The following is a 22812-nucleotide window of genomic DNA, read 5'->3' as shown; positions in this document are numbered from 1 at the left end:
GAAAATACAGAAAAACACAAGGCAGAAAACTAAACCACCTTATGCCCAGAGATGACCACTATCCCCATTTTTCAGTGCTATATTTCCTTCCAGAGTGTTCCATATGGATTTTTTAAAAATATGAAATTGTACTGGACACTGATTTGTAAAGTGTATTTCGTTTAATAGAGGACGCATCTCCAAGATACGGTTTCTTTTGTGAAAATGTTAAACTCTTTACCAATTCTTAACCAACTCCTTCAATAAGAGCCTCTGGGTTTATTGACCACCTACTGTGCGCCAGGCAACACGCTGAGGATTTCACGTGCTTTCATCCTTATAACAGCCCTGGGAGGTGGGGAATTTCACAGAGGATGGGACAGAGCCTCAGAGAGGCCCAAGCACTTGCCCAAGGCCACACAAGTCATGGTGGCAGAGTCAGGATTCAAACTCAGGGCTGAGTGAGCCCCAGAGTCCCAGTCCTGACCCACCAGGCTGCAGGTTCCCTCCCCAGAAAAGGCTTATACCCCAACCACAACTTTGTTTCACTTTAGGGGGTTCACAGACTTCCTGAAGCCTAGCTACAGAAGCCCAAGTCAGATGGGACAGGGAGACCTGGGTTCAAGCCCCAGCTCTCCAATCTCTTTGGCTGTGTGGCCTCGGACCCCCTAGGACCCCTCTCTGAGGCTCAGTTTCCTCATCTGTGTGATGGGGACATCTACCCTGCAGGGGGCCATAAGGGGTACACGAAATCACCCAGGCAACTCACCCAGCCCAGGGGGCTCTTGATGGCCTTTGCCCTGCAAAGGTACCCCCAGGAGGCGTCCACCATGCGACTACAGGTGAAATGCCCCTGTGAGGAGCTGGCCTCCAGCTCCCGGCCAGGAGCTCAGGTGCAATTCAGGAGAGCAGCAAAGCCCTTTGATGGGTCCCTCCTGATATTACAAAGCCTCTCTCAAAGCCGGAGGATTTTCCAGATAAAGTGTCCCAAGGCTGGGGACAAAAGTCTGGGATGGCAAGTGGAAAGATAGGGCTATTTAAAGCCTGCACTGGCACCCGGCTCCCCCAGGTGGGTCCTGGATGCTGAGGCTAGCACCTGGCCAGCCCTCCTGCCCTGCTGCCCCCACCTCTCCCCCCTCTCCTCCCCGCCCTTGGGTGTGGGAGTATTCTCGCATCTGGAAGACCCGTGTCCTCACTTCTCTCAAGTCTTTGCACGAAGGTCACATCCTCACTGAGGCTTCCCTTGACCACCCTGGCTGAAAGACCCAGCCCTCCCCACTCTCCCTCAAACTGGCTTTACTCTCCCTCCTTGAGCACCTGCTGTATACCAAGCTGCCCGGGGCTCTATTTTCCTGTCAGCTGGTTTCTCCTCCACTGTCTCCCCTACCTGGATGTGGGCCCCCTACTAGAATGTGTCACATGTAGATCCCCATCATCTACTACCCTGCCTGGCATAGGTGTCAATCAATATTCGTTAAATGAATGATCAAAAAAAGTCATATCAAGGACAAAATTCAACCCTAAGTTGGCGCAGGAGGGTCTGTGGGGCAGTGGATCCCTAAACCACAGAGAGGAGTGGTCGTGGCCTCAGCTGGAGGGGCTTGGCTGGGGCCGGGAGGATCCAGAGGCCCCGGAGGCAGCTCTTGGGGATGGAGGCCCCCGGGGAAGGAAAGGGCTGCCCCACTGGGTCATGGCATTCTCTTAGAGACCCCGATCCACAGCCCAGTGGCCCTAGGACAGGCCAGCAAATCCCGATGAAGAAGGGAAACTGAGGCCCAGGAGGCTTGGGGACCAGCTGTGGAGGAATGGAGAGGGCATTGCAGGAGGAGTGGGGCCACCTGGGCTTGAATCTGCCTCTGCTGTCCACGGGCTGGGTGGTCTCCGGCAAGTGGCCTCCTTTTTCTGAGCCTCAGTTTCCTGATCTGTAAAGTGGGGCTATAGTTTGTCTCTTGCCTGTGCGCAGACCCTTTGTGGGTGTTCGGTGTCTGTAACACAGGGATGGCCGTTCCTGCCCTACAGGGCAGTTGTAGGATTACAGGAGATAATAGAAAGTGCCTAGCCTGGTTTTGGGGGACCTGAACAGATGGCGGCAGCTGCCATTAGTATTGTTATTGCTATTATCATTTGTCACCTGACCCAAGGCCTTTTTTAGACTAATAGGAAGCCAAGGGCTTCTACAGGCCCAATTCTTATTCCAAAGGTTTTTGCATCCTCAGGTCCATTTGATTAGCATATTATCTTGGGACCTTGCAAGGCAAACATTCTCCACTCCTCTCCCTTTGGCACTTCCATCCTCCCTCTCCCCCATCTGTCCCCAAACCGTCCTCCTTCCTCCATCTAGTCTGTGTTTGTTGAACACCTACTGTGTGTCTGGCACTGTGCCCTCAGCCCCAAGACCCTTCTGGAAGCATTCTCACACACGTTGGATCTTTTTGATCCATGAGACCCGGTGTCCCCCCCCCCCAGTCTGTTTTTGCATCTGCAGAGTGTATTTGGAGAGAGGCCCCTACTTTGCAGGGCTCCTCACTCCAGCCTGTAAGGCACCCTGCAGCTATCAGCAATGGTCAGGGCCATTCACGCTATGTGGGGCTTGGAGCTGATGTGATTTGGGGGGCCCTCAAAGAAAGGATTACAGAATCACAAGAGGCCAGAAGAGCCCAGAGAGAGGGAGGGAGGGGCCTTGAAGCTTAAGCTCTGCCAGAGCTGACTAAACATTCCATGATTAGCTCCTCTGATCCTCCCACAGCCCTGGGGGGGTGTCTGCACTGTTCTCCCATTTCACAGATGGGAACACTGAAGGAAAAGTGGGTCTCACTGTTGTCACTCCAGAGGTGGGAAGAAGGGGTGATGAGGCCCCAACAGGTAGCAAATGGCAGAACTAGGAGGAGGGGAGCCCCCCTGGACTCTGCTGCTCCTCTGCCTGCAGGGCCGGCAGGACTGAAGTAAACAAGCCTGTTGTGTTCCTGGGACAATGGTTACTTTGTAATCCCACCTCCCGGCTCTGCCCTCCTCCAGCCTCAACACACCAGGAGCTCTGGAGACCCTACCCCTCTGTAACCCACTGCAAGGGGGGAAACTTCTGATTTCTTCTGCTTCCCGCGGGGGCCTTGGGGGCCTGGCTCTGCCCCTGTTTCCCCCCAGGCCCAGGAGCCCCAAGAGCCCCAGGGCAGGGAGAGCTGTGCCCACTTCTGGAGGCAGGGGAATGGGGGTGCAGTGGGTGGTGCTGCTGGAAGGATCCGGTGGGGGGGAGGAGTGGGGCAGGAAGACCCCAGACTTAGGATGCTGTTGATTCTGTTTCTACCAAAGTGTTAGCTCTACTTTTCACATTTGTGAAATGGGCTTAAAAATATCTAACTCCCGCTGTTGCCAGGGCCTGGGGGGAGGGGGAAATGGGGAGTTATTGCTTAATAAGTATAGAGTTTGTTTTACAAGATGGAAAGTTATGGAGATGGGTGGTGGTGATGGTTGCACATTCTGAATGTATTTAATACCACTGAACAGTACACTTACAAATGTTAAGATGGTAAATTTTATGTTACGTGTATTTTACCCCAGTTTAAAAAAATGAAAAAAACCAAAACAAAGCATAAGCCCAAAGCTGCCAGCACAAAGAGCAGGAATATTTGAGCGTGAATTCACGCTACTTAGCAAGTCATTTGGTCCTCTAGAACCTCGGTTTCCTCATCGGTAAAATGGGCATAAAAAAAGCACCGAGCCCTTAGGACTGCTCTGAGGACGAAGTGAGGCAATCCAGGTAAATATTCTGGATTATAGACCCAAATTCAGCCAGCGGCTTCATCCACAGACATTCCTGGGAGCCTCCTGTGTGCACGCCCGTGCTGGGAAACAGCGCACGCGACTGAACAAGCCTGCAGAGAGCAGGAGGCAGAGACAGTAAACAAGTCAACAGATCACATTAGTAGCGTTTCTGTGGCCGTTCGGACCTGGGTCCCGGACTCGGCGCGATGGGCGGGAGAGGCGGCCCCCGGGGGCGGGGCGGGCCGGGGCGGGGCCGGCGGTTTATAGGGTCGCGCGCGGCGCCCGCCGCAGACAATACGCCTGCCGGCTGGAGCGCCCCGCACGCTGCCGCGATCGCCCCCGCCGCCACCGACGCGAGGTGAGTCCGAGCCCTCCCGCCGCTGCCGTGACCCCAGCCCCGCTGCCCAGCGCCCCTCCGCCCAGCCCGAGCCCGGCAGGTGAGTGCGCAGCAGGCTGCCCTGGGTGCCGAGCGGCTGGAAGGTTGGGGACCCATGCCCGGGTTTGTCCGTCCTGGGCAGCTGTCGGGTGTGTCATTTGCGGGCGACATCTCGGGACTCCGGCTCTGAAACGGCCCCTCTCTGGCGGGGTCTCCAGGTCCCCACCCGCGATGGCGCCAGCCGCGGCCCCTGCGGGCCTCAGTCTCCGCGTCTGTGCAGTGGGGCGGCCCCTCTGCGCCCCATCCGAGGGCCCGGCCGCCCCATCGCCCCGCACCGCCCCCCTGCGCGGCCTCCGGGGGCCGGGCTCCCGCGTCCTTGGGGCCCGTGCGCGCCGGGCCGGAGCGCGGGACCGCCGCCCGGGGCCGCGACGGCGCACCCCCGTGTCCACTGGAAAGGGAAGATGGCGTCGGGCCCTGGGCCCCGCGGGGGCCGGAGGCGCCGCGAGTGGCCGCGCACCTGCGAGGGCCGGAGAAAGGCTTTATTATGGGACGCGGGGGAAGTGGGAACAGAAACTGGCGCGCCGAGCGGGGCGCGGCCGCCGCCCGCCACCTGCCCCCGCCTGGCCAGGTGCGCCCGGGGGCGGCGCTGGGCCGGGCCCCCCCGGCCGGGGCGCGGAAGCCGGGCCGGCCGCGCGCTCGGCGCTGGAATGGCCGCGGGGCGCGTGCCAGCCGGTGACCGGGAGGCTCCCGCCGCCCCCCCCGCGGCCACAACAAGCCCAGGGGGCTCGCGCCTCCTTACGCTCTGTCCTCGTGAGTGCGAACCGCTTCGTAAACCGCTAATTGTTACTCTAATTTTCGTTAGAATGAGCCACCCCGGGGGGCGGGACGTTGTTGTTGCTGCTGCTGCTGTTGTAACATTTTTGGAGCACCTGCTGTGTGGGTCCCTTGATCCAGGGTTTCTCCGTAAGCTTCGCTCCGGCTCCCCAGGAAGGGAGGGTTATCAGTTTGTCCTTTCCACCTTAGAAGGGGGACAGACGATTGAGCTCTGTGCTGGCCGCCTCATTTTACAGGTGGAGAAACTGAGGCCTAAGTTCCAGGAGGCAACGTAAGCGCTGTCGAGCTAAAAGCCCAGAGCCAGAGCTCTCCACGCAGCCCCTTTCCAGCTGTGTTGTTTTAGACGGGCTACTCCGCCTCCCGCCTCAGTTTGCTCATTCTGGAAAATGGGTCTGTGAGGTTTCCCCCCAGGTGTGGACACCACCACCCAAGTGTTGGTGGCTGTTACTGCCTTCCCTGGACTTAAGACTTATCCTTATTTCTACTTATTTTGGGCATGTCTCTGGAAGAAGTTATTAGGAGCAGGACATTTTGGGTGTGTTTTGGTACTGTTTTGCACTTGTTCCTTAAAGGGGCTGTCTGAGGAGTCACTGGGCCTGGATGCTGGTGTTAGCACCTGGCTGTTCTTCCCACTGTGTCATCCCTTCTCCACTCCGCCCCTCCTTCTCACTCTGGGATTTGGGGATTTCCCACCATCTTCTGAACCTCAAGGTCACAGGGCTGTCACCGGTTGATTTAGCTGTGGCTTCTCCAGTTTTACCACCTTAGGTTGTACAAGTTTATTTTTGCTTGTTTTTGGTTTAAAATATCTAACAGGTCTGGGGAGACCGGCTTCCAGGGTGTGGGGCTCTCAGCCGTGCCTCAGGATGTCCTCAGGGCCAGGAGCATAGTTAATCAACCTAAGATGGCTGCCAGGTGATGTTTTTTTGGTGGTACTATCTCAGCAGGGATATTTCTCCAGGCACTGGGGATACTGTGAGGCCTAAAACAAACGGAGCCATACCCTTACACAGTCCCTGTGGGTGTCACCCTCATCATCCTTCTTTGCTGTCTCAGCTCTATTGACGCCTCCTCTGAGAAGTCTTCCCTGACCACTCCATCTAAAGCTGCAGCCCTCCCTCTCCCACCAGTTCCTCTGTCCTAGGACCTTATTTTACTGTTTTCGGGACACTGAAGACAGTGTGAAAGTATCCATTTGTGTTCACTTGGTGGGACTTACACTAGCCTGCAGCTGCAGGTGAACAGGAGGACCAAATGTTACATTCATTGGAGTATCCCCAGTGCCTGTCACAGCCTGGCTATGCTGGGAAGAAGCTGGATAGAGGATTGAAAGCATGTTAATTACTGTAAGTTTCAGGTGGTCGGTAGGTATAGAAGCCCTTGGACTCACTGAGCTGCAGAGAAACCCCAGAGCAATGTCGGCCCATTTTTTTCTCTCCTGAACGTCTCTCGAATAAATGGAAGGGGGGTAACTGGGGAAGGGCTCTGTCCACCAGAGAGTCTTGATGCCGACCTCGGAGGTGTTTTCCCCTCTCCCTGGAAAGCATCCTGTTTTTAGTGAACCTATTAAGTTCGTAGACAATTAATGGTTTCTTGCTTCCTCTGCTGGGGACGTAGTGGATCCCACGAGAGTCCGGCTGTTTTTCTCTCTGCCCAGAACAATTCTGAGAGGTTTCAAGGAAGTTCCTGGCACGCTCGGGTTTTGTTGTTGGCGGCCACCAGGAAGCCTGCAGTGGGTCTGGGGTGGACATGAGCGGCAGCTCTCTCGTCTCTTTGTCCTCCACTGGTTGGTTGGGGCCGGGCCCTGGGAGAAGTACAGAATGTAAGCAAATGAGTCCTGGGCCGGAGTTCCTCGTTGGCCTCGAGGCAGGCAGGAGAGAGGCCAGGCTGGGTGGTCAGGGCACAGGCGGTGGCTCAAGGAGGGCAGCTGGTTTTCCTAGTGTCAATATTAGGATGTGACAACACAAACCACTCGCTGGGCCTCTGCGGGCACTGCGTGGTAAACCTGTTTTTCTGGAGGTGGGAGAAGACATCAGTCCTCCACACTCGGAGGAAGTGCTAGCTTTAGAGTAAAGAGAGAAGCCCATCTGGCTATTTGCGGAGAGTCACTGTGATAAAGATATTTGAGATGGAGAGTTCTTGATTTTCTTTTTTTTCCTGAGAGATGACAGTTGTGTGTCTGGGTTGGAGCTCAGAAGAGGCTCTATCAAGGCGAGGTCAGAGAGACCTGCCGGATTTCCCATGCGCGATGACGCATCAGGAAAATCCCAGCTCTGACGTGAGGTGGTCAGTGTGGGTGTGCACCGCTCCTGAGCGCCAGCCTCACTGAATGATGGCTTCCCGTTAGTAAGCACTTACTGTATACCATGCATGCAGCATCTGCTCTTTCTCACGACTGCCCTTCCTACTGGGCTCTCAAAAGGTGAGGGTGTGTCCAGTCCAGGGTCCCCCAGCCAGGAATTGCCAGTCCCTGTGAGCCCAGCCCCCTCCTTCTGTTTACAGTGTAATGTCTGGTTCCCCCTGGGCTGTCCCCATTCACTGGGTTGCAGCTCTGAGCTGGGGCAGACAGACAGGTAAACATTTAATGAGACCATAATGGGCTCAGTGCCCAGTCCAGGTCTGTTTACCCAAGGTACGGGGACAATGCAGATGAGGAGCCATTGATTCTGTCCCGGTGAGGTGGGAAGGAGGTGGGTTCTGGGCCAGCCTGAAGGGAGAAGCAGGTCCCCGCCCCAGCCTGGGGGAGACAGAGGGCAGGTGTAAAGAAAGTCGGGGTGAGAGGGGGCTCAGTGGGGGACTGAGGACTTCGTCCCGTGGAGGAAATGGGACACACCAGAGGGGGTGTCAAGATCCAGTGAGTGATTGAGACCCCTCAGACAGCACAGAAGGGAGACCCAAAACTGTCTGGAAGGAAGGAGACCTGAGGGCTGCGTCTGTCTCTCTGGGCCCAGCAGGTCACAGTCCTTTACTTATTTTAAATACTTTTTAAGAACTTCTTTCTTTCTTTTTTATTTGGTGAGGAAGATTGGCCCTGAGCTAACGTCTGTGCCCATCTTCCTCTGCTTTGGTTGTGGGACGCCACCACAGCACGGCTTGAGGAGCTGTGTGTAGGTCTGCGTCCAGGATCCAAACCCACGAACCCGGGCAGCCAAAGCAGATCGGCAAACTTAACCACTGCGCCACCAGGCTGGCCCGTGAACTTATTTTAAATACATACTTTTTAGGGCTGACCCCCTTGGCTTAGTGGTTAAGTGCACGCGCTTCGCTACCGGCGGCCTGAGTTCGGATCCCGGCCGCGCACCGCTGCACCGCTTCTCCGGCCATGCTGAGGCCGCGTCCCACATACAGTAACTAGAAGGATGTGCAACTACGACATACAACTATCTACTGGGGCTTTGGGGAAAAAAAGGAGGAGGATTGGCAGAAGATGTTAGCTCAGAGCTGGTCTTCCTCAGCAAAAAGAGGAGGATTAGCACGGATGTTAGCTCAGGGCTGATCTTCCTCACACACAAAAAAATAAATAAATGAATAAGTAAATAGATACATACATACTTTTTAAACTTAAAAACTGTCGACCGAGATGGTGTCTTGGCACCCTGTCCTTTCTAAAGATAATGGGAAAGCACAGGGGCCCTCTGGGTCCTCTTTTGGGTGTCGGCGAGGACTTTGGTGACGGATCCCTTATGATTCTCAGGATGTACCCTTCTGGGTTTTCCTTGTCTTGTGTCCCTACCTGTTTTCTGTTCGTGTCCTTGAACTGTGTAGTAGAACAGAGTGCCATAGACTGGGCGGCTCAAAGCCTCAGAAATTTATTGCTCACAGTTCTGCGTGCCGGAAGTCCAATTTCAGGGTGCCACAGGCTTCCTGCATCCTCATATGGAGGACGGGGCGTGGAGGACTGGGCAGGGAGGACGGGGCATGGAGGACGATGGAGTGTGGAGGACGGGGCACACTCCTGGGCCTCTGTTAGAAAAGCACTAATCCTGTTAGCGGAGCCTGAGGATCTAACTGCCTCCCACAGGCCCCACCGCCTGACACCCTCACCTCAGACGATAGGTTTTCAACATATGAATTTAGGGGGACACAGACATTCAGACCGCAGCAAACTGGTTTAAAGCCAATTTCAAAGTCAGTCGTCAAGAGAATTCTTCATCTATTACACTCCCTTTACAGTCTGGAGTATTTTTGTAGATACTTGAGCAAGAAAGGACATAAAAGAAAATCTTCCCAATGCTGGTTTTACAAATGGGGAATTAGGGGTCCAGAGGGGCTGAGGAATTGGTCAAAAGTCACACTGCCAAGCTGGACCGGAACCCAGGCGTGCCACTGGCGGAATGCCTGGCACAGCGCTTCCATTCATACGTAATGTCTATAGCCATTGAGACGGAAATATTTGCATAAATGACGTCACAGGGGCTCCTCATCTGGCTCCTGTCTGCCACTCCACTGCTGACCATGACTTCTTTCCGTGTCCCTACACAGAGACCCACCCTCTTCCATTTTTGTGGGGGCCAGCCTGCGGGAGTGTGGATTTGGGCAGGGAGAGGGTGCACTGGTTTTGCATTGTTCTTTCTGACCACGTTTCCGGGCGTCCTGAGGCAGGCCAGGGGGAGGCCTCCGGACCTGGAGCTGAATCAGGCCTGAGCAGTTCCTGCCAAACTGTGACCTAAACGGTGGTGGCCAAGAAAGTGTGTCCCTGGAGTGGGAGGCCCAAATGACTGTAGCTCCTCCCCTCTGGTGTGTGACAAGCCCCTCACTGTTCTAAACCTCAGGTTTCTCATCTGTAAATAGGGGAGAGTGTTCCTCCCTCCCGTAGGGTACTCCAGTGACATGCCTGATGCATACACGCACATCCGTATTTTACATGCGTTTGCATGCCAGCCTCTCCACTCCTGTGCTCAGAGGGCGTGATGTGTACACGGATCATGACGGATCATCGAGCCCTTAACGTGTCCTACACGCAGGGCCCCAGCATGGTCCATCCACTGTTGAATTCAGTGAAACTATTTGGCATTTCCAGTCTCAGAACAAGACTTTTTTGTAATTGTCAAGGCTGCCTTCCTGATTTTTTTCCACGTCTGTCAACCTGTATCACTAGGTGGGTGTGTTTTTAGAGTCTGGAGGTGGCTAGCGTGATGGTATGGTGAAGAGGCTCTGAATTTCCATTCTCAACCCTCCCAGGTCCCCCATCTGTGAAGTGGGGCAAACAGCCCCCTCCTTCTGAGGGAGGGAGGGACTCAGTGGATGCAAATAGAAAGGATGTGGGGTCACCAAGAGCATTAAGCAGTGGGTGGAGAGGGCGGCCCTTGCCTGAGGCCACAGCCGCTGGAAGCCCAGCCAAGACTGGACTTCTTGCCCCGGCCCACCCCATGCCAGTGGCTGGCCCTGCTGGCACCTGGGTTGGCAGTGGGTCAGGCCGGCACCTGCGCCGGGGTTCCAGGTGGAGGGCCACAGTGCAGGTGCAGTCACAGGGTGAGTGGCCCTGACTCCAGGGGTCCATTCCAAGCTGCCGCTTCCAGAATTACTGAACAACTCCCGCCCTCTCCCACGGGTGAATTTCAAACTTTCTTTTTGCTCGAAATACCTTTCTCCTCACTTTTCTCTCCCTCTCCCTCCTTCTCTCCTTCCCTGTCTATTTCCCCCCTCCCCCCGGTTATTTCTCCATCACTTAAGGGTAGTGAACCATGCCCACCCCCAGCAAGGTGTTTCCAGCAAGCTGTTCTGGGCATCTGCAGGTCCATAGTGGCAGAGGCTGGAGTCTGGACTTCCCCACCTGGTGGGGAGGGAGTGGGAGGAGGTGGTGGTGGGGGCTTGGGGCTGGGAGGGGCTGGGGCTTGATTCCTGAAATAGACCTTTAAGATGAACATCTCCTTTTCCGACACATTCAAGCTAGTAACCTGAAACAATTATTTTTTGTATCAGTGATGCCAGCACATGCGTGGTAATAAAAGTTCAAGAGCACAAAAGCGTGTATAGTAAAACTTTAAGTGTCCCTCCCACCTCCGTCCCGGAGACACCCCCTTCCCCTCTTGCTCCTTCAGGAGACCATCTCTGCAGATAGAAGTGTTTGTCTGTGTATGCCCTTTATTTTCCCACGTGTGGCAGCACAGTTACAGACTGTTCCTCCCTCTGTGTTCATGTAGCCATGTGCCTTCAAGATCTGGAAACAGCTACAGATCGGCTGCTTATCTTTTTCAGGGCTGCCAGGTACACGCAGGGGTGTATGTAGGATACGTTCTAGAAGTCAAAGGTTATGTGCGTTGGTGATTGGTAGATACTGATCGTCAAACTGATGCCCAGAAAAGCAGGGACTAGGTGGTTCGCGGCGAGGGTGAGTGGACGCGGCTACTGCCCGGCATCCAGCTGTCTCCCACTCCTCTGGTCTGTTGATTGGTGAACCAGCTGTGGAGCCCCTGCTAGGTGGCAGCAAAAGGGCAACAGTTGTATCTTTTAATCTTAGCAGCCCTGGAGGTTGGGCTGTTTCCATGTAGGAGAGCCCTCTCTGAGCTAGGCTAAGAGGTTAGGTGCCTGGTCCTGGTCACACAGCAGTGGCAGAGCTGGGACCGGAACCTAGGTCTGTCCTGCAGGGTTAGAGCTTGTGTGTGCGCCCGATGCTTTGAGCACTGGGTGCTCTATAAACCAGGGCATCACCCCTCTTATGGGCGGGGGCAGGGCTGGTGACCAGGAGGGATATGGGTGGGAAGCCCCAGAAAAGACTGGGGACCAGGGTTTCTCAGCTGGGTCTGCCCTGCAGCCACTGGCCTGGCCCCCAGGACTCCAGTGACCAGCTGGCTTTGATGGGGTCCCAAAGGTGTCATAACCTATTCCTGCTTTGCTGCAAGGCATGCAGGGGCATGTGGCAAGGCTGGGAGCAGGGAGGGGAGCAGGCAGGGGTGGGCCTGCGGAGACTGGGGGTCCAGCCTCCAAGAAGGGGGCTAGCTGTTCCCATGCATTGTGTGTGGGAGAGGCACATCCTACGAACCTGGCCCGTTGGAAGGAGCATCGTCTTTCTCAACGGAGCAGGCAGCCTGTCTGGTCCCTCCATCCTCTGCACCTTGGTTTGCCCATCTGTGAAATAAAAACTGTCTGAGTCCTGCCTTGGTCTGAGGGTCCCCCACCAGGAGGTTGACCCCCCTCCCCATGTTCCTACAGCCTTGGCCGTGCTGTCTTGCACCTATGATGTGCTGCCCTGGACAGATCTCTCTTCCTTCAGGCTGTCGATGCAGCCGTGAGAGGGAGGTGATGTTTCGCCATTTCCGAGATGAGGAAGCGGAGCGAGGCTCAGCCAGGAGCTGAGTGGTGACACGGCTGAGGGCAGAGCTGTTCCCCAAAAGCAGGCTGGCGAGGCCAGAGCCCGCCCTCCCTCTCTTCCAAGCCCTGCAGGTGTCCTCAGGGCAGCGGGGGCGGCGCTGTCTTCTGCACAGAGGTGAGATTTGCATCAGGGCCTCCGTGGGTGACACAGGGCTCCTGCCTAGTTTTTCCACCGAGTGTGTGGGAGGGTAAGTGTGTGGGCTGCAGGCCGGGTGGGGACACGTTGCTAGGTGTGCCTTCCTTTCGCCAGAGAAGGGTTTTAAGCTACTGGTTTGCAAATCTGCTGGAAAAAATAGATGTTAAAACCAGTGTGGGCTCCTGGATCTGTAGCTGCAGCGACCTTAGAACTTGGCTTCTGCTCTGCGCTGTGTGCCGGGATCCAGAGATGGCGCCTTCTGTTCTGTCGCCCGCTTACATTAACACAGATCCTGTCACTTTGTCCTCACAACAGCCCTGTGAACTAGGTGTTGGCAGTATCCTCGTTTAGAGGTGAGGAAACTTGAGGAGCCGAGGGGTTAACTTACTGGAGGACACCCCGCAGCCTGGCTCCAGAGCCCCTGCTCTAAGCCACAGACGGAGAAACAGCATCTGCCGGTGTGGTTGGAGAGAGAAGGAAGCAGAGACTGGCTGCAGGGGCCCCCAGCCTGACCCTGAGGATCTGGGGAGGTGACACTCGAGTTCTTCAGGGACAAAGGAGACAGGATGGCCAGCTAGCAGGCACTGCCCATGCAAAGGCTTGGAGGCTTGACATTTCGGGGCACCGTCACAGAAGTGCATGTTCTTTAGTGTGGCAGGAACAGATCCAAGATTAGGGTGGCAAGGCTGAGGCCGGTGAGGCGGCCAGAGGGAGAAGAGGACCCTGATAGCCATGTAGCACGACTCCCGAGGGACAGGGTCAGATCTGAGGCTGCTGCCTGGAGATCAGATTGGAGAGAGCCCGGCTGAGGACTGGAGACAGCAGGGCAGCTGGAGCGGGGCCAGGCAGGAGGTGACCAGCACGGGGCCTGCACGGGGTGGTGGTGCTGCTGGGAGGGACCGGCGCCGGGAGGCTGCTGCAGGGACACCGCCCCCAGCTCCCTGGCCACGCTGAGTTCTCCCACGCAGATCTAGAGCCAAGGCCAGCCAGGCCTGGCTGGTGAGCGTTGAATGAGAACCCACATTCAGGGCTTGAATCAGTGTCTGACCATATTAGATGCTCAACCAGCAGGCAGGATTATAACAGGCAGTTAATGCTGGTTCTTGCCCGGAAACGGAACCCGTGAGTGTGGGAGCGTTATCCCCATGTAACATAAGGCAATAGTGCCTCGACCAAGAGCGCGCTGCAGGTGAGTGGTTGGATTGGGGTGTTAACCCAAGATTCCCCCACTCATCTGGCATGTCGGTGCTATAAACCCGGCTCAGATGAGCAACCACGAACCTGGAGTCGGAGGAGAGTCTGGTGTCTGTCCTGGGCTGGGCGGCTCAGACAGGGAGGTCCAGTGGGGGCTGGGGACCCACAGGAAGTCGCAGACGTGGGCCTTGCCCCCAAATGCTTGAATCTTTTGGGGGAGGCACCACGCTACTGCCCACCTACCCCTGAAGCTGGTCAGACTCACGCCTCAACGCCAGACCTGTCCTTGGTCAGGCACCTGCCCCTGTAGGACTCAGGGGCCCCTCGTCCCATTTGGTGCCCAAGGATTCTGGGAATGTCTACTGGGGGCCGAGGGATGTTGGGGCAGTGGTGATGCTTAAAGGCTGCCTGCCCGTGAAAGTTCTCTTGTGGCCCCCTGCCTGCAGAGGGGAGCAGGGGTTTCCACGGGAGCACACAGCAGCCTCTGGGAAGAGAACGGCCCTCTGCGGAGGGAGTTGGGGGGTGAAGGGGAAGGGGGAACAGTGAGGCAGATGCAAATGATGGCTGGGGCTGCTTTCCCTGGGAAATGGCCATTTGCATAGACGCCGAGCCCCTGGGCCCTGGAGCCTGGGGCAGCCCGAGCTCCTGGGCACAGTTCCTTAACCGCCACCCCGACACGAGCTCAGGTGTGCATGCGCACACACTTGCACTGCTTACAACCTATGCAGTGTTGAAGCATCGCACCCATGCAAGTTGTCTTCATGTATCTGGGTCTTTTATGTCCTTTAATAGAATTTTAAATTTTTCTCCATAAAGATTTTAAGCGTCCTTTATTAGATTCATTCCTAACCAAAAACCTTATATTTCTGTGAAGACGTATTTGTTTTCTACTATATTTTATGGTTGCCTTGTAGGAACGCTGTTGATTTTTGTATATTGACCGCGTATCTGGCAGCCTTGAAATGCCTGGTAGTTCTTTTTTTTCTGTTTTTGTTTATTTTTTTTTTTTTCCCCCAGAGCCCCAGTAGATAGTCATATGTAGATAGCTATGTATGTCACAGCTGCACATCCTTCTAGTTGCTGTATGTGGGACGCGGCCTCAGCATGGCCGGAGAAGCGGTGCATCGGTGGGCGCCCGGGATCCAAACCCGGGCTGCCAGCAGCGGAGCGCGCGCACTTCACCACCAAGCCACGGGGCCGGCCCATGCCTGGTAGTTCTAAGAGGCGATTCTCTTGGCTTTCTATGTCGATGTTGACATCTGCTGAAATCTTCCCTCTCCTGTCTTTTATTGAAATGATCAGGTTTTTCCCTGCTGGCTTGAGTGTTATCCATCTCTTATTCATTCAGAAGCTTCCTCTGACTTGCTAAGACTTGTTTACATATTTCTCCATTTGAGTTTAACTCGAGTCAGTTGACATTGTCTTCCCTTTTGTGCTAGTCCGGGCACCCCCATCTCCCCCTGATGTTCTCCTTTCTCTGTTAAAACAAGCAAAATTGAGAAATTCAGACTCTGCTGCTGGAACGTGGTGTCAGTGCCGAAAGGGGTTGCACGGCTCCGGGTCAGGGCCCCGGGAACGGGGTTTGCCTCTTTCAACAAACCCCGGTAAAAAGGCCAATGGGTGAAAGTCAACTCTGGCTGCAAAAGTGGCTTCAAACCACACTAGTTTCGTCATTTACTTTTTTCTAAAGTCTTGTTGAACAGCTTTGCGTCGCAGATGGATCTAGATTCATTGCATAGCTTTTAACTGCTCCCATCCCCTGGAACACATGCGTGACGGTGTGTGCACCCGGACGGTTCCTTTGCTGGGTATTTAGGTTGCTAACAGCATTTTAGGGCTCTGAGCAATGCCACTGTGACCCCCTGTGTACGTGTACCGGCCTTGTGGTTTGGGCGAGTCGCTGGGTCTCTGTCCTTTGTGCTTTTAACACTTTGCCTGCAGGTGCCCTCAGCAGGAGGCAGCACCCCCCTTGGGGGCCAGTGGCCACCCTCCCCTCCCCCTCCACCCGCCAGGTCTGACCTGACAGCTCCTGTCAGCCCGCGGGGGAGGTGCTGTCCTGACGGGTGCAGGTGGCATGTGTCAGCCGCGGGCCCTCGGTGGCTGTTGTGGCTGTGTTTACACGGCCGTTCCTCTGGCCCTGGCTCTGCTGGAGCTGCTGTCCACGCCGGGCTTCCCTCTGGAACAGACGTAAAACGCCCTGTTTCTCTCTTAGGAAACCGAAACAGCCATCTCTCTCTGAGACAAATTCTGGGCATTTATTCTCTAGAACAATGCTGTCCTTATGTGGTTTCCTTTCTCAGAGGCCAGCGTGCCCCAGACCCTCACACACCTGTCTGCGCCCTCGATGATGTCACGGCGCGTCCATCTCTCTGCATTGTTGAGGATAACTGGTCCAGACTTGCCCCAAGGCACCTGGAGGATGCAGAATTTACCTCTGTGTCCCCATGAGCCCCTGCCCTGTCCTCGCGTTGCCCACTGTCACCCTTTAATGCTGAAAGCAAGTGGTGAGCGCGCTCTTGTCTAGCCCGTGTGCGTCCTGCCTGCAGTGGGTCCTCTTCATGGATGAACGTCGGTCCACCCTGGCCTGGGGAGAGGGGAGACTAGGGGCTCTGTCACTTCTTGGTTCAGTGCAGGCAAATGTGGGGAATTAGAATTTTTTTTTTTTTTGGTGAGGAAGGTTAGCCCTGGGCTAACGTCTGTGCCCATCTTCCTCTACTTTATATGTGGGATGCCGCCACAACATGGCTTGATAAGTGGTGTGTAAGGTCCACGCCCAGGATCCAAACCTGTGAACCCTGGGCTGCTGAAGTGGAGCGCTATGCCACTGGGCCGGCCCCGGAATTAGAAATTTTTAAAAACCCAGGACATCATGGTAAGAAAATAATGGGTTGAAGTGCAAAGGTCATAAGGGTCGGTGTCCGCTCCTCAGAGTTCCAGGCTCTGCTCAGAGTACTTGAAGGAAATTCCTTTACTTCATCCTCAACAGCCAAGTGGGGGCTACTGACACCTGACAGATGAGGAGATTGCGGCATCACACAGCTGCTAAGCTGCAGAGCTGGGGTTCGAACTCAGGCCCTTTGGTTCCAGAGCCACGTTCTTCATCATTGTATTCTGGACCTCAGGCTGTTTGGTACAGTGTGGGGCGAATTATGGTGAACAAGGTCATAGAATCCCACCCAGCTATCACAAGTGATGATGTAAACATTTATTGATGTGAAAATTCGCAATTGTAATCATTAGGAAGACCTGGATGGTGATTTTTTTTTTTTTTTTTGTGAAGAGATCAGCCCTGAGCTAACATCCGCCAATCCTCCTCTTTTTTTGCTGAGGAAGACGGCCCTGGGCTAACATCTGTGCCTATCTTCCTCCACTTTATATGGGACGCCGCCACAGCATGGCCTACCAAGCAGTGCGTCGGTGCGCGCCCGGGATCCGAACCAGCGAACCCCGGGCCGCCGCAGCGGAGCGCGCGCACTTAACCGCTTGCGCCACGGGGTCGGCCCCTGGATGGTGATTTTAATAAATTGAGTCTTATTTTTCTTACACAGTTAGGCAGGTAGTGGCTTGTATTTTCTTCAGTTGTTTGACAATGCCATCAGAGAGCCAAGCTCGCCACTTCTCTGCTCTATAGTCTTAGCATGTTGGTTATCCTTGTGCTAAACACCTCGGTGTCATAAAATGGCTGCTGCAGCTCCAGCCTTCACTCCTGTGTTGAAAGCAGTAAGAAGGGAGAAGAGCTGCCCAGGCTGTATCTGCTCCCTTTCAACCCCCACATCAGACTTCTGAGACTTCATTGACCAGGGCTGGGTTACATGCCCACCACTAGCTGCAAGGCATGCTGGGAAAGTAGGGAACAGGAGGGTCATGATTGGCATAGATGAACAAGGATTCAGGGCCACCCCAAAGAAAATTAGTTCTATTAGCAAGGAGCCCCAGGGGGAGTGGAGAGGTAAATAACAGCCTTGCCAAGACCGTCAAGTGAAGAAAAGAAATTATAAAACACTTGTGTAAGGAGTGATCTGATTTTTAAAAACGCGTGTGTGATGTGCACATGTGTTTAGGAAAAAGGACTGGAAGATTAGCAGTGGTTCCTCTGGGAATTGGGATTGTGGATGACTTTTCCTCATTTGGCTTATTTGCTTTTTCTGCTCAAGGGCGAAAGCAGACATCGAAAAGAGGTGTCTTCTGCTAGGCAATACTAAGGAATTTGCTCTCCTGGTGGAGCCCAGCCTTAGTCTATTTTGACACCAGACACCTGGGCTTTTAGTTTGGCTACTGGCCTCTTAAGGGTCAGTATTAGAGCCTTTCTTATATTTATGCCCTAGGCAAGGGCCCTTCTGAATCATCTCTAAATCCCGGACATAGAGATGTATGACAGAGAACAGAGAGGCACGGTGACTTGCCCAGAGGCGCACAGCCAGCATGGGGCAGGATTCATGCCTGGGGGACCTGGGATGGGGAGGCTGATGATGGCGTTGGCAGAGAAAGAGTGGGCCGGGGTAGAGGTGAGGTGACGAGCAGGTAAAATTGCATAGTTCTGGGGATCTAGTCGGTCTGTGTCTCTTTCCCCCAGAGAAGAAATGTCTCAAGCAGGACCCTTCTCCAGGGACCTCTTTCTGGACACCTTCCTGCATGAGCATGGCCCGGAGGCGCCGGAGGTTCCCGGCATGACCGATCTCACGGAGTCTTCCCCTCACAGGTAGGTCCCAACAGCCCTCGAGGGCCCTGCCACCCCCATTCCTGGTCCGTGGCCTTTGCGAGGTTGTTAGGAGAGCAGGCCTTCTGGGTCCCCAGGCAGGGCTCTGGAGCAGAAGTTCCCCAGGTGTGGTCTTGGGGGCAGGTGCCCTGGGCAGGGCAGCTCTGCTGTGACACCAGCTCACAGAGGGACCCCTCGGAGCATCCAGCATATTCACAGTCCAAGACGGACCCTGGGCACTGGCCGTCAAAATGGCTCAAGCTTGTGGCCTTAGGACAGGGTGCCTCCTGGCCCTTGTGACCACGGTCACCTCGTCAAGGCTTCTGTAGATGGAGCCAATTTTAGAAAACCAGAAGTAGCCTGAGGAGGCCACTAGAGATGCAGCTCCTGGCCCTGGCTGTCAGGGCACTGAGGAGGGGTCTCCCCGGGATCAGCTCCAGGGTTCTGGATGCTTCCCTCCTGCTTTAGGCCTCAGGATTGTTTTAGTCATTAGGTCTCGGACTTGGGGTTTGGGGTTGGTTGAGATTTTAGGGCTGAAGGGACCCCAAGATCTGCCTCCTCCCCCATGCCTGCTCCATTTGTAGCTGACAACAGGGGATGTTCATCGTGGGGCAGTGTTTTCCTGAGGTCCCACAGGTTATCAGGATAGAGATGGGACCCCAGCCCACCACCCTGATTGCCAGCCAGCCTGTCCCAGCCCCGCAGTGCCCCTGGAGTAGAGAGAGCACAGGCCCTGGGGAGACTGGGCAGGTGGCCGAGGCCAGGCTGGGAGGGGCTCAGAGTCCTTGGCCCCTGGGAGGCCTGTCTGCCTGGGAATTTCCAGCCGAGCTGCCAAGTCACCGAGATGGAATGTGTGGGCAAACCCCTGCCAGCAGGCAGGGCTGAAGCTGGCCCAGATGCCCGGAGGGGAGGGAGAGTGTTAGACTGAGGCTGGGGGACAGTGTGTGAGCCTCCATGTCCACCCAGGATTCCATTCAGTGCAAGTGGGGGGCCCAGACCCAGGCTGGTTAGCCCCTCCTTTCTGAAAGGGGTGATGACAACAGAGGTGGTTTCAGGATCGGGGACCACCCTTGCCAGCAAGCCCACCAAGCCGCCCAGGTGGTGTGTGGCCTCTCCGAGGATTCTCCAGGACTATCAGTTACCCTTGGAGGGGGTGGGGCTGCAGAGGGAGGCTTGGAGGACGTGCTGTGCACACAGGCGCTAAATGTCTGCCTGCCCTCCACCCCGGTGGGGGCTCAGACCAAACACAGAAGCCCCCTGCTTCCCTCAAGAGGGACTGGCACAGGCTCCAGCTGGGCAGCCTCCTCCCTGGCATCTGGGGCCCGCCCTTCAGGGAGTCCGCCTGCGGACAGGACCTCGCTGGCTTTTTCTGAAGCAGGGTGGGAGCCAGTGGAGGGGCGTGCAGAGGCTCCCTGCCCCTCGCCTCACTCCTCACTGGCTGTCGCCCCCATGAACCTGTGGTCCGATGGGCTGGGTGCATCTGGGTGTGTAGGGTCACACCCTCGTTCCCTGTGCCCTTTCCGCAGTGACAACCCCGACTACGTGGCCATGCGGCTGGCCTTCATCGGGGACGAGATGGAAGTGAGATGGACGCTGCCCCACATCGCCGAGCTGCCCGGGGTGGCCGTGTACAGGTGACCAGCCCTCGCCCAGCCCAGGGCTTCCACAGCACAGGCTGGCCCCAGGAGGCCCTGGGAGGAAACAGCTTCCCTCCGAGGCAGCCCTGAAACCCTTAGCTCCCCCCCAGGAGTCCCCAGCTCCTGGAGCTGGCCTGCTGCCACCCCGTTCTTTCTGGCCTGGGTGACAGACACGGAGAACCCAAGCCCTTTTCTCTCCTTCGCTCAGCAAGCCAAGACAGTACCCTTCCAGAAGGGTCTTGACCCTAAATGACGGGAGTTGCTGAGTGAGCCCAGAGGGAGCTGTGTGTCCTCGGCAGAGCCCCCTGCACAGAGGCCTCTCTCCCGATGACACGCAGCTTCCACGATCTGCCAGCATCCTTGCAGGTTCTCAGAACCTCGCAGAATTGCTCAAGGTGGGGACATAGAAACCTCACTCTTCAAGGCCAGGACGAAGGTTGACAGGGTCTCTTGGTCCCCAGGGAGGCAGCCTTCCTTTGGGGAGCCTGGCCGCTGCTCTGGGGTGAGGACCTGCCTCTTTGGGCCTATGGGCAGTGGGGCGTTTTCCACACGGCCAGCTCTAGGACACAAGGCCACACCCCCAGTGGGCTGGCAGGCAGGTGGGGAAGGAAACAGGAAATCAGATGAATTTGGGACCAGAAATGGCCGTGGAGAGAGGCGCTTATGAGTGGAGCCACCCAGGGAGGGGGGATAGGGTGACGGTGGGTGGGAGGGGCCAGGCCCTCTTCCGGCACAGCTGTCACCTAAATAAAGGCCATCTCTGCCCCTGTTCCTGCAGTAATGGCCCTGTTCCCCCTCCCATTTGTCTTACAGCCTGGCTTTCACCTACAACCAGACAGGCCTGAGGGGCGTTCTTAGAAGTTTTATGGATGGTCTCACTAACCTCAGGGAGAACATAAGGTTCTGGAGCTTACTGACCCGCAGGGACAGGGTAAGCCTGAGATTTCATGACGTTGACTTCCCTTCCTGCTTGTGGTGACAGTCTGGAGCTGTGGAGCAACTGCTTCATAGGGCACAGCCTCTCTGGTTGCCGCAGTCCCCACCACTCCCTGTTGTCTTCTTTTGCCTGTTTCACCCATTCCTACTTCTGCCTGGTCCCCAGGCCTTTGGGTTTGAGACTCCTGGCTTACTGAGATTGGATGCACAAATCCTCGAGTGCGTTTGCTTCCACACCTGTGCCACGCTTCTGCCTCTACCAGGAATGCCCTCACCTGGCGGACACGGATGGTTATCTGCCCAGGGCAGACGGCTCTTCTCCTGAGGAGCTTTGCTGAGCACTCCCGATCTTCTCCATCAGCACAGCTGATGGTCCCTCACACCTCTCCGTCCTGTCATAGCAGCTCCCAGCGGATGGGCCGGCCTCCCCTCCTCTGCGTGTCCCCAAGGCCACTTTGCTCTCCTGCCCCTCCTGCGCTCACCTTTCCGGGCACCTTGTCACAGACGCCTCCAGTTCTGCATCCCCTTCCTCACCAGACTCCTCTTCGCTGCTCCCCTCGCCCACTTGTGGCTCCTCTCTGTGTCCATGGAGCAGTGGGCCCAGGAGGTGAGCTGTGGGATCAGCGAGCCTCTTCCAGGCTGGCGGTCCTCACTCCTCCCCGCCTTCCTCCCACAGGTGTCCCCCGGCCGGCGACGCGGGCTGGCGCTGCCCATGCTGCTGCTGCTGCTGCTGCTGCTGCTGCTGGGCTGGGGGCGCCACCTCCTCCAGTGACGCCGCTGCCGGCCAGCGTGGGGCGGGGCCGGTCCCCTCCCCTCGACCACCACCCTGGAGGTGGCCTTGTTGGTTTTGTTGTCTTTTTAACTGTTTTCTGATGATCCTTTTTTTATATTTAAACTCTGAGTGCTGGGACACTTACCGAGGTTTCATACTAGTTTTTTCTCGTTTTTTGTAAGAGAAATGAATTCACTGTACCTCTGGGGTGGTTACTGGTTAACTGCCCGGCCGAGGCCTGGCTGGGCCTGCTCTCCTGGCCCCAGCCCACCCTGCAGCGGCCTGTCCGAGGAGCTTCCTCTCTTGGTGGGTCGTGTGCAGGGCCAGGGGTAGTGCTGGCCACACCCCGATGTCGGTGACGCCCATGGCAAAGAGGAAATCTGCTGGAATAGATTTCTGAGGGGTGGGGAGAGCTCAATAAAATGTTGGTTTCCAGCCCGTCTCTGGTCCTCTCTGGGGGTTTGCATCGTGGGCTCCATCTTGCCCCCTGGAGGGGGATCATGGCAGAGGGGGAGGGAAGGGGCGGGGCCTGCTCCTAGCCACCGTGTGGCTGCATGTATCACACAGCCTCCAGGCCCCTCCCTGCACCTGCAAATGCTGTCATGCGGTTTGGCCCAACACAAGCCAGTTCACTCCCTCTCTGTCATGCCTTGGTGCCTAAAACTTAACATTAGGGATTATTTCCTTTGGGTTGTTAGTGCCTGTTATAATTGGGCTACCTGCCCTCCCCATGTTTGCTTTCCCAGCACTGCCTGCTGGAGCAGTGCGGCCTGTGGGGCTACTCACTTAGGTGTGGTGGGGACAAGGAGCTAGGAAGGGACAGCAGGGGCAGGAGGGCCAGGCCTCCCACTGTGCCTGCCCCAGATCTAGGCCCAGTGCTATTTCTAGACCCTGCCAAGCCCTCCTCCCAGAACTTGTGCTCCGTGGCTCCCCTACCCCAGGCCCCTACCTCAAATACCAACCCTGGGCTGCAGTGAGCCAGCTTCCCCGAGCCCTGCATCCTGCCCACTCCCAGTCACAGCCTCCAACCCTCATGACTGAAGGGACCCCACACGCACACACTAGGCCTCCTTATGTCTCAGCTCCCCAGGTTTGGCCCTTCACAGCTGTGGGGCCTGACATCATCTGCAGGAGCAGGGCAGGGCCCATCCACCCCCGCCTCCGCTGCTGCGGTGGAGGCGG

At 56.2% G+C, this 22812-nt stretch overlaps 1 protein-coding gene across 1 annotated transcript; it reads left to right on the top strand.

Annotated features, from left to right (window-relative positions):
• The first annotated feature begins 767 nt into the window (after positions 1-767).
• Positions 768-22065, top strand: BIK (BCL2 interacting killer). Its single transcript, XM_058567986.1, has 6 exons — positions 768-872; positions 4006-4175; positions 18163-18288; positions 19812-19919; positions 20736-20853; positions 21535-22065. The coding sequence occupies exons 1-6, from the start codon at positions 768-770 to the stop codon at positions 21628-21630; spliced, it is 723 nt and encodes a 240-aa protein (XP_058423969.1). The 3' UTR covers positions 21631-22065.
• Positions 22066-22812: the final 747 nt, after the last annotated feature.

Source organism: Diceros bicornis, chromosome 25, assembly GCF_020826845.1.
Source record: "Diceros bicornis minor isolate mBicDic1 chromosome 25, mDicBic1.mat.cur, whole genome shotgun sequence".
In the NCBI taxonomy this organism is placed as follows: Eukaryota; Metazoa; Chordata; class Mammalia; order Perissodactyla; family Rhinocerotidae; genus Diceros; species Diceros bicornis.
The sequence above is the reverse complement of the archived record's forward strand: the minus strand, read 5'-3'. Positions and strand labels throughout refer to the sequence as shown.

What these genes read in the sequence shown, in the direction of transcription:
- BIK (XM_058567986.1), top strand. Translation starts at nt 768, where the DNA reads ATGGCCTTTGCCCTGCAAAGGTACCCCCAGGAGGCGTCCACCATGCGA. An exon ending in GCTCCCGGCCAGGAGCTCAG is followed by an intron (nt 873 to 4,005) that starts GTGCAATTCAGG and finishes GGCGGTTTATAG; the next exon opens with GGTCGCGCGCGGCGCCCGCC. An exon ending in TACTGACCCGCAGGGACAGG is followed by an intron (nt 20,854 to 21,534) that starts GTAAGCCTGAGA and finishes TTCCTCCCACAG; the next exon opens with GTGTCCCCCGGCCGGCGACG.